Source organism: Chanos chanos, chromosome 8 (assembly GCF_902362185.1).
Source record: "Chanos chanos chromosome 8, fChaCha1.1, whole genome shotgun sequence".
Taxonomy (NCBI): domain Eukaryota; kingdom Metazoa; phylum Chordata; class Actinopteri; order Gonorynchiformes; family Chanidae; genus Chanos; species Chanos chanos.
The window spans coordinates 180,865-192,497 of record NC_044502.1 but is presented as its reverse complement, the minus strand read 5'-3'; the positions used below and the strand labels follow the sequence as shown (position 1 = coordinate 192,497).

At 40.8% G+C, this 11,633-nt stretch overlaps 1 protein-coding gene across 1 annotated transcript; it reads left to right on the top strand.

The window, feature by feature from the left end:
* LOC115818315 (G-protein coupled receptor family C group 6 member A-like) lies at positions 1-11,155 on the top strand. The gene is made up of 6 exons (XM_030781667.1): positions 1-297; positions 721-1,482; positions 2,513-2,722; positions 3,049-3,175; positions 3,313-4,383; positions 11,109-11,155. The coding sequence occupies exons 1-6, from the start codon at positions 28-30 to the stop codon at positions 11,153-11,155; spliced, it is 2,487 nt and encodes an 828-aa protein (XP_030637527.1). The 5' UTR covers positions 1-27.
* The last annotated feature ends 478 nt before the right edge of the window (positions 11,156-11,633 follow it).

Genomic DNA, 11,633 nt, shown 5'->3' with positions numbered 1-11,633 from the left:
GTTGCCCGGTTGACACAGTCCTTAGTGATGGCTGAAGCAGTGGAAGAAATCAACAACTCGTCCATGCTGGGTAACCTCACTCTAGGCTATGTGATTGTGGATTCCTGCTCTGATGTCACCCATGCTGTTCAGTTGTCGGAGACCTATCTGTGCGGGCGCTGCCGTACCTATGAGTGTGGGAACGACAGTACCAACACGCTGATCCATAACAGTGGTGTCAAGGCTGTTGTGGGAGCTTACCACTCAGAAATCTCTGTCGCTGTCGCTCGACAGCTGACGACTGAGTATATACCACAGGTAGAGCTTTGAACACATTGATCTCATTTATAGTCTTAGTCATGTACTGTGTTGTCCTTCATTTAGATAATCCAATATGTACTCTGTAGCGTCTTTTACAAAATGTTACTTTAAAACAATAGTAACATAGACAAATACAAGATAAATACAATTTCGTAACTATACCTCTCAGTAGTAAGGAGTGTATAATGCAGCATCTGTCTTCAGTTTAAAACATGTTTGTCAACTTATTTAAAGTGAGAGTCACAGACAGTGACAATGAGTCACAGGAGAGCAGGATGGAGTGTGGCAGTGTGACCATTTGTCCACATCCTGATAACATCTCTTTATAAAACAAGTGTCTTTTGTTTTTAACCTTCCTTCCAGTCACTGGACATAGCCATATACACTATAATACAGTGCCAACTGTAAATCTTTTCACAGATCAGCTATGGCTCGACTGCAGGTATCCTGAGTGATAAAACACGTTTCCCAACATTCCTAAGAACTGTTCCAGAGGACAACCACCAGGCCCAGGCCATTGTTCAGATTTTGGTGAGGTATGGATGGACATGGGTTGGCCTCGTGACCACGGATGGCGACTATGGACGGTATGCTGCAGATCGGTTTGAGTGGCACGCCAGGGAACATGGCATCTGCACAGCTTTCCGCGTTGTCCTGCCAGATGTTCTTCAAGACAAAAGACTGAGTAAGAAGATAAATGAGACTGTTGAAAAGATTGCTGACAACCCAAATGCCAAGGTCATCGTGTCCTTTGCCAAACCCGACCACATGATGTACATCATGGGCAACCTGAGCGGCCAGGGACTGGACCGTGTCTGGGTTGCCAGTGACAACTGGGCCACATCCAGCCGCGTCCTGAGGAACTGCAGTCTGAGGGAGGTCGGCACTATTATAGGGGTCACTCTGAAGTCAAGCTCTGAGAGCACTTCACAGTTCAAAAGATTTCTGCAGAAGTTGGACTTGAGACCTAATATTCCACGAAACAACTCCATTCTCCAGCATTTCCTGAGAAAGGAAATGACACAGCACAAGAACATGACAGCAAGAGAAATTCTGATGTCAAACACTTATGGTTATTCTGTTTTCAGCATTAAGCTGGCAGTAAAAGCCATTGCCAGTGCTGTGTCTAACATTTGTGCCAAAAAGATCTGCAGAGGTGGTGATGATATCCAGCCTTGGGAGGTGAGTCTCTCATTCAAGGCTCAGCCAAGTGTTGTAGATAGATAGACAGACAGACAGACAGACAGGCAAACAGACAGACATATAGACAGACAGACAGATAGACAGACAGACAGACAGATAGACAGACAGACAGACAGATAGATAGATAGATAGATAGATAGATAGATAGATAGATAGATAGATAGATAGATAGATGGATGGATGGATGGATAGATAGATAGCCAGACAGAAAGATGAGTACTTGTTGTTACAGTAACCTAAATTGTGTTGTTACAGCAACATGAATAAATAAGAAATGAGAGGTGACAACACTAAGAGATACCAAAAAAGAAATACAAGCCAATAAAACACCAAGCCAATAAAACACCAGTCTCAAAGAGAGAAGCACACAGTGAGACAGGGGTGCGCAGTAAGAATACAATGCTATTTCCACCGACGTTAATATACTGCAGCGTTGACGTACTGTATCTCTGCATGTGTTGTACAAACTGTACGAGACTAGACATGCAGAAGGAAAACAGGTGAGAGCTGTGAGTGCATTAAGACACAAACTGTACGAGAGTGGACATGTAGAAAGAAAACAGGAGAGAGATGTGAGTGCATTAAGACACAAACTGTACGAGAGTGGACATGTAGAAAGAAAACAGGAGAGAGATGTGAGTGCATTAAGACACAAACTGTACGAGAGTGGACATGTAGAAAGAAAACAGGTGAGAGATGTGAGTGCATTAAGACACTGCACTAAAAAACAGGTTGGGATTTGGAAAGGAAAGACATCCTACACAGCCCTGTGCATCATACATTTGGTAAAATGTGGTTGAGTGTGATAAATAAAAGTTGCATAAATGTATGACTGATGACAGAGAAACATTAATGATATTCATTTTATTACATTCTTGCTGTGACATAACAAAAGCACCTCACCAGCATTCTGCTGTGAGTATATAGGACCTTAATTATGATGAAATATCATTAAATATCATGAGACCCCTCCTGTTTTTCCCACTGCCCCCCCCCCCCCCGGCATTAGCTGAGCCGTGCTCTGAGGGAAACCAGTTTCTCTATGGATGGTGAGAGCTGGAAATTCAACCAAGATGGCGACATGGACACTGGATATGACATTGTCCTCTGGGAGGAGGGAAATAAGACTCAGCGTATTCTAATGGGCCTGGTTGGTAACTACTCGATCCAGAACAAGCCGGGTCTCAGTCTCTACTCTGACAAACGACTCAGTGTCTTGGTAATTTCCCTCTTCTTCATTCAATGATCAGAAAATGTCCGGTGAATTCTTACCACACAGTTATTGTATTCATAAATTCAAAGTAAATCAGCCCTAAATATTTAAGAACAAGAACCTGGCAAAGCTGCGTTGATGCTGATAATGTTTTGTATTGGCAGTCAAGGTATTTGCTTTATACAAATTGACTTGCTTTGCCTAAGTTCCTAAAGGACTGATTAATCATAAAACTAAATTGTTATAAATCAATAAATAAATAATGTAAAAATTATGTGTGTGACTTTAATACTCCAGCTATCTGAAACTGCTTGAAAAACGTTTTCTTCCAGAAATCCATAGTGTCTAAGTGTAACGGCGACTGTGTTGCTGGCCATAAGAAAGTTGTTTTAGACAAGAGGACGCCATGCTGTTTCACATGTGAAAACTGCACAGTGAACACCTTTAGCAATATCACCAGTGAGTTGATCGTCCTTTGACAAAAACGCACAGAAATACACAAACCACATACTCACATTTCCACAGAAGATTTCACAGTTAAAAAAAAACAGTTGAAAACAGAATGTTCACATTTGACTCTTATCCTTGGTTCCTAGATGCAGACACCTGCCTGAGCTGTCCAGAACATGAGTATTCCCATGTGGGAAGTCCCAACTGCACTAAAAAAACAGTGGAATTCTTAGGGTGGCGGGATCAATATGCTATTATCCTGCTGTTTTTCGCTGCTCTGGGAGTTCTCTTGACTCTGCTGGTACTGGTGATGTTTGTGGTTTGGTGGAACACCCCTGTGGTTCGGGCAGCTTGTGGTCCAATCTCTGTCCTCCTCCTCATCTCCCTGGTGGGTACGTTTACCAGCACGGTACTTTTTGCGGGGAAACCTAATGACATCCAGTGCCAGACCAGGGAGGTGTTGTTTGCCCTCAGCTTCACTCTCTGTGTCTCCTGCATCCTGGTTAAGTCCCTCACGATCCTGCTGGCATTTGAGTTTAACCCAGCAGTGAAGCAGGTCTTAGGATGTCTCTTCAAACCCTACATTATCCTTGCTGTTCTTGTAATGCTACAGGGACTTATCTGTGCCTTATGGCTTACCTTCTGTAAACCTACAGCTAGAATTTATTATGAATACAGACCTGACCAGTCTTTGTATGAATGCAATGTGCAGTGTGACAACATATATTTTGGAATCGTGTTGGGATATATCGGACTGCTCGCCTTGATCGGGTTCATATTTGCTTTTGCGAGCCGTAAGCTGCCAAACAGCTACAACGAGGCCAAATTCATTACCTTTGGCATGCTCATCTACATCATTTGCTGGGTGGTGTTTGGACCCATTTACGTCAGTGATGAACTTGCGAAGTACAAACCTGCTGTGGAGATGACAGTCATCCTTATCTCAGCTTACGGCATCTTCTTCTGCCACTTCATGCCCAAGGTTTACATTATCCTCTTCCGGAAGGAATCCAACACCAGAGAGGCATTCCGCAAGGATGTGAGGGAGTACAGTGCTCGGCCAATCAAACGAGACTCACAGTCTCTCAGGAGCTCACTGAGTAACGGCCACATGCTCACTTCACTGCAGAGTGCTGAACTCACAGAGAAGTTTCCAGGTGCTGATCCGTCTGTTAACCTTGACCAAGACATTGAATCTCAGGTTACCGACGGCGCATGTAACTCGGACTCTGAAAGTTCTGGAACATCACAAAACTGTTCACAAACAATCTCTTTACCCTCTGGTACAACAGACACCATTACAGGAGAGAGGAAGGAGCCACTGGCCAGAAAAACATTGAGTGGTACCAACAGAGTGATCTCAAAACTTAAAGAACAAACTTCATGTAAAAGATATACTAGTCTACCGTGAGGCAGGAGGTGACAAAGCACAGGCCAGAGTGACATCAGACCAGAGATTGTTTATAGTTCTTATGTGGACAGAGCCTTCTGATCATGTCTATAGGCATATAGTTTCTCTGGACTAAAAGTAAAGAAATACTTTTATTTATTTTCATCTCATCACTCATAAAGTGAAGTCTTCCTGCCATTCAGAGCAGTTTGAGAATGGTCTCCTGACAGCTTTTAATCGTCTTGGAAACCTGAAGAACTGATAACTTTCCTCAGCGAAGCTTTCTGTCAGAATGGTTTGACTTTTGTTACACATTAAAGTATCAGAATGGTTTGACTTTTGTTACACATTAAAGTATCAGAATGGTTTGACTTTTGTTACATATTAAAGTATCAGAATGGTTTGACTTTTGTTACACATTAAAGTATCAGAATGGTTTAACTTTTTTTACACATTAAAGTATCAGAATGGTTTGACTTTTGTTACACATTAAAGTGTCAGAATGGTTTGACTTTTGTTACACATTAAAGTATCAGAATGGTTTGATTTTTGTTACACATTAAAGTGTCAGAATGGTTTGACTTTTGTTACACATTAAAGTATCAGAATGGTTTGACTTTTGTTACACATTAAAGTATCAGAATGGTTTGACTTTTGTTACACATTAAAGTATCAGAATGGAACAATGACTGTTGTCTCATCTCAGTTGTTGTTTGATCAGGTAATCAAACATCTCAGGACAATTTTTGAACATTTATTAGAACATATACGTTAATTTTCGAAAACACATAAAAAGATACAATCCAATACAGTCGTACATAACTAAACACAGTCCAGTATAACTAAACACAGTCCAGTATGACTAAACACAGTCCAGTATAACTAAACACAGTCCAATATAACTAAACACAGTCCGGTATAACTAAACACAGTCCAATATAACTAAACACAGTCCAGTATAACTAAACACAGTCCAATATAACTAAACACAGTCCAGTATAACTAAACACAGTCCAATATAACTAAACACAGTCCAGTATGACTAAACACAGTCCAATATAACTAAACACAGTCCAATATGACTAAACACAGTCCAGTATAACTAAACACAGTCCAGTATAACTAAACACAGTCCAGTATAACTAAACACAGTACAGTACGACTAAACACAGTACAGTATGACTAAACACAGTCCAATATGACTAAACACAGTCCATCTCATGGCTGTGTCTCAGGAACTCCTTAGCCACTAAAAGTTCAGATATATATTTACACTGTGTGTTTTTCTACCCTGGTTTCTCTGATGCTGTGCACTAACATACTCATACAGACAACCTTCGCACTACTTCAGAAGATGCAGGATCGTGTGTTGATTGAATGTGAACATTGCAGAAAAGAACATAGGATCACAGGGGGGCTTCTGTCCATTGAAGGAGAATGGTACAGAACTGTGCAACACAAGCCACTTTTTCGAACATATCACACACAGCATACTGTATTACCTCTCACACAGCGTTTGTGTGTTTCCTCTGAGTCCTCTATGTTTAAAACGCATGCTCAGAAATGAGCTCTTTAGCTAAATATGTTACATCATTTCTCATCTGCTAGGACCACAATCATTTCTCGTCCCTGTGTGAGATGACTGACCTGTTCCACGCTACTAAATCCAAGACCCTTAGCACACATTCCACATCAGAATCGGTGGGAACATCACTAGACTCACTACCCTTCATTATGCTTATATTCACATTTACATTGAATCATTTTACAGATGGTTTGACCCTAGTGGTTTGACCCTAGACTTCTTACAAAAGAGCATAGAGAATAGGTTTAAATTAAGGTGTGTCAGTGCGCACGTATCTCTTATTCTCATCTCTTATCGTTCATCTTGCAGAGGATATAATTAGTCTATCAGGGAAGTAGCACCACATTCTGACAGACGTGACTGTACATATTGCAGAGCTGATGTAACTGTATGTATGGCAGGGCTGGAAGGCTATGCAATGTGAACACAACCCTCTGAATATTCTCTTTAAATCATGATACAATTTCGTGTTGTGGGGCCTTAAAAATCCGAATCCATCAAGTGTTGGGTGTCTTTGCTGCTGTACTCAGGTCGTCCCTTAGGTAGCCTGTCCATTTCAGTTGTCACTTGCCTCTCACAATTGTATGACAGCTTGGATATACAGGCAGCATGTAATCTGTTTAAGTTCCTGGCTGTTGTCTAGAGTGCTATAAAGGAGAATCCACAGACTGTGGTCTGCCCTCAAACAGAGGCACAACCGCTTGTCTCTGCTTCATCCAGGTGTCTGACAGTTCTATCACTACCTATTCATGGATCTCGCTTTTCGAGAGCTCAACTCTTCATTTCAGTCTATGACCCACAGACTCTCTCTGCTCCTCTCACTACAGACCAAAAACACAAACTCACCCCAACATCTCTAACTCCCCTAAACATCTCTAAATCACCTATATATCTCTAACTCACCCCAACATCTCTAACTCCCCTAAACATCTCTACATCACCTATATATCTCTAACTCATCCCAACATCTCTAACTCCCCTAAACATCTCTAAATCACCTATATATCTCTAACTCACCCCAACATCTCAAACTCCCCTAAACATCTCTATCTCCCCTAAACATCTCTAACTCCCCATAACATCTCTAACTCCCCTAAACATCTCTAAATCACCTATATATCTCTAACTCACCCCAACATCTCAAACTCCCCTAAACATCTCTATCTCCCCTAAACATCTCTAACTCCCCATAACATCTCTAACTCCCCTAAACATCTCTAAATCACCTATATATCTCTAACTCACCCCAACATCTCAAACTCCCCTAAACATCTCTATCTCCCCTAAACATCTCTAACTCCCCATAACATCTCTAACTCCCCTAAACATCTCTAAATCACCTATATATCTCTAACTCACCCCAACATCTCTAACTCCCCTAAACATCTCTATCTCCCCTAAACATCTCTAACTCCCCTAAACATCTCTAAATCACCTATATATCTCTAACTCACCCCAACATCTCTAACTCCCCTAAACATCTCTACATCACCTAAACGTGTAACCTATCATAATATATCTCCCTCGCTGTATTAAAAATATAGTAATTGCTATCGGCATTTCTCTGTGGAAAGGTTCTTAAGTATGTTGGTGATACAGGTTAGTCTGCATCAGAGTGTCAGTTCAATGAATAAAATTGCACATTTTACATTTTAATATACAACATTCATTTAATGTATAACATTCACAACATGGCTCCATGCGACAGTGACGCAGCATCAGCGGACATGCTACTAGTTATTGCAACCAAACCGTGGGGAACATTTGTGCACGTAAAACATCCTTTGTGTCTCTTTTATCAGCCAATCTCACAGAGGCTATAATTAGTCTAACAGAGAAGTAGTACTTCATTCTAACTGGCATGACTATCTGAACACTCATATCTTTGCTACTGCATTCAGTGAATTCCAGACAATAAGTAGGAGGCCTATTTCCTCCTACGGTTTCATTCATGTATTCCACCTTCTTCCTGAATGGCTAGGTTTAAGAATGACTGACAGACTTACCAGTTATAAAAATATTGGACATATGGGTGTTTGAAGACTCAGATAGTTCTTTCTGGTGCAAAGTTGGACTAAATTTTGTGTAAAGCACACACAAACTCATTCATGTCTCTGTCTCTCTACTGGGAGCACTCCACATATTGTTTTTGGCTCCCTCTGCTGGTCGCCTGGCTGTGTTTGTGGGGTTTTTTTTCTGCTTCTATCTAATTGCAGGTGTAGAACATGTGTGGCTCACCTGAGGTGCCTATTTAACACCAGGATTAGACCTGTAGAAAGTCTGAACAAAAGTTCTCTCTCACACTCACTGTACATATTAGTAGGCAATGACAAGGTGAAAACATTATTCATTGAGGCAGTTCACTAAACTCTGCTTTCACAAAGACAGCGCTATGAAAACACCTGAGATCATCCAGTCCAGACACACCATACAAGAGAGTGCTTAACTCTGATTCAGCTGGACATAACAACGATGAGATATTAATCATGAACGTAACTGACACACAGGGCACAGATAAGACATGAATTACACGTGAAAACTCACAACATTCCACAACATTTATACGTGACTGTGGTGTCATTTATACGTGACTGTGGTGTCATTTATACGTGACTGTGGTGTCATTTATACGTCACTGTGGTGTCATTTATACGTGACTGTGGTGTCATTTATACGTGACTGTGGTGTCATTTATACGTCACTGTGGTGTCATTTATACGTGACTGTGGTGTCATTTATACGTCACTGTGGTGTCATTTATACGTGACTGTGGTGTCATTTATACGTCACTGTGGTGTCATTTATACGTCACTGTGGTGTCATTTATACGTCACTGTGGTGTCATTTATACGTCACTGTGGTGTCATTTATACGTGACTGTGGTGTCATTTATACGTCACTGTGGTGTCATTTATACGTGACTGTGGTGTCATTTATACGTGACTGTGGTGTCATTTATACGTCACTGTGGTGTCATTTATACGTCACTGTGGTGTCATTTATACGTCACTGTGGTGTCATTTATACGTGACTGTGGTGTCATTTATACGTGACTGTGGTGTCATTTATACGTGACTGTGGTGTCATTTATACGTGACTGTGGTGTCATTTATACGTGACTGTGGTGTCATTTATACGTCACTGTGGTGTCATTTATACGTGACTGTGGTGCCATTTATACGTGACTGTGGTGTCATTTATACGTCACTGTGGTGTCATTTATACGTGACTGTGGTGTCATTTATACGTCACTGTGGTGTCATTTATACGTCACTGTGGTGCCATTTATACGTCACTGTGGTGTCATTTATACGTCACTGTGGTGCCATTTATACGTCACTGTGGTGTCATTTATACGTCACTGTGGTGTCATTTATACGTGACTGTGGTGTCATTTATACGTGACTGTGGTGCCATTTATACGTGACTGTGGTGTCATTTATACGTCACTGTGGTGTCATTTATACGTCACTGTGGTGTCATTTATACGTCACTGTGGTGCCATTTATACGTCACTGTGGTGTCATTTATACGTCACTGTGGTGTCATTTATACGTCACTGTGGTGTCATTTATACGTCACTGTGGTGTCTGCAGTGATGTATAAATGCCCCTTCACATTTCTGTTGCTCTCCCCAAATCTCTCTACGATATGAAAAGATCCTAGAACGCTCTCTCTTTCTCGCCCACACACACGTTACAAAGGGATTAAGTGCTAACGGGCAAATATTAATCACATTCATCTTTCATTGTGTAGGTTTGTTCGGTTGTTCGGTTGTTCGGTTGTGGGGTTGTTCGGTTGTGGGGTTGTTCGGTTGTGGGGTTTGTTCGGTTGTTCGGTTGTGGGGTTGTTCGGTTGTGGGGTTGTGGGGTTGTGGGGTTGTTCGGTTGTGGGGTTGTTCGGTTGTTCGGTTGTGGGGTTGTTCGGTTGTGGGGTTGTTCGGTTGTTCGGTTGTGGGGTTGTTCGGTTGTTCGGTTGTGGGGTTGTTCGGTTGTGGGGTTGTTCGATTGTGGGGTTGTTCGGTTGTGGGGTTGTTCGGTTGTGGGGTTGTTCGGTTGTTCGGTTGTGGGGTTGTTCGGTTGTTTGGTTGTGGGGTTGTGGGGTTGTGGGGTTGTTCGGTTGTGGGGTTGTTCGGTTGTTCGGTTGTTCGGTTGTGGGGTTGTTCGGTTGTGGGGTTGTTCGGTTGTTCGGTTGTTCGGTTGTTCGGTTGTGTGATCCACACCGATCACTGATTTCCCCCTTTTTTTACATTTCTACCATTTCTTACATATTTTCAGTTATTTGCATAGCACTTACCCTTTAAATATAAGGACTACTTAAAATCAGAACTAACCAATTCCACACTGTCAAGGCCTTTACCATGTTCATTTGTTTCACAGAACCAGACTTTTACGGACTGGCCATACTAATTACTGCTCATATGATTACTGTGATGAACATGAATTTAGAAAATGACGATAGTCAATATTTTAAGTAGTAAAAAAAATACTGTTATTGGATTTGTCCTAAAATACCTTATAAAATACACTCATAAAATGTGTCTTGTTGACTTTCAGAAATAATTAAAACAAAATAAAAACTTTATTGTTTTAGTGCCACATTGTCAGCCATTAAACACTGTGAATTTACAATATTCAAAATGTAATATTTACCATATTCAATATCCTTTAACTCCACAGGGCTAGTCCTTAGCATATATATGCATGTATACAGCGGTCACAGTTCAAGTGAATGGGAAAGTGTGTCCAAACTTTTGACTGGTATATATATATATATATATATATCTACACATATACATATATACATATGTATAAACACACACACACACACACACACACACACACACACACATACATAAATACATATGTAATTTTTCTTTCTTTATTTATGGCATGTTTGCTGACATAGTTGCAGAGTTCTACCAGTGTGAGTATGTCTGGGAATGTCTGTGTTGTGTGGTGCCACAGCTAATGTGCATGCTGGTGGTGTTGGTGAGACAGCGTTCCAGAGATGACAGGGGTGAAATTGGCATTTACAGAACACGCTGAGTGCCTGATTCCCAAAGCAGCAGTATAGGCCTTGGTAGAGGCTGAGTTTGCTGTATATCCAGCAGTCACACACACAGATAAACCTGAGAGGAAGCTGGTGGGGTGAGAGTTGCTGACTGTATTATAATTAGTACTTTATATAGTACTATAATTAGTACTATAAATAGTACATTATAAATAATAGTTTTAGTATAAGGTATATTTTAATTAGTAGTACTTTATAAATAATAGGTTTATTTTAAAGTACATTTGGTATATTGAGTAGTATTTAATAAGTTATAGACATATTACATGGTATAAGTGCACTATAAAGTATATTCAATTAGTGGTATTTTAATAGGTTTATCATGTATGGAAAGTATGAATACTTACGAAACTTTATAAACAATCACAATTCACATTAGGACTTCTTTAGGAACCATTTCAGCTAGACTAAAATCTACT

Excerpts from the sequence above, each read along its gene's own strand:
- LOC115818315 (XM_030781667.1), top strand. The coding sequence starts at position 28 with ATGGCTGAAGCAGTGGAAGAAATCAACAACTCGTCCATGCTGGGTAAC. Across the intron at positions 2,723-3,048 it reads ACAAACGACTCAGTGTCTTG|AAATCCATAGTGTCTAAGTG; the intron begins GTAATTTCCCTC and ends GTTTTCTTCCAG. Across the intron at positions 4,384-11,108 it reads TCAGGTTACCGACGGCGCAT|CTAATGTGCATGCTGGTGGT; the intron begins GTAACTCGGACT and ends GTGGTGCCACAG.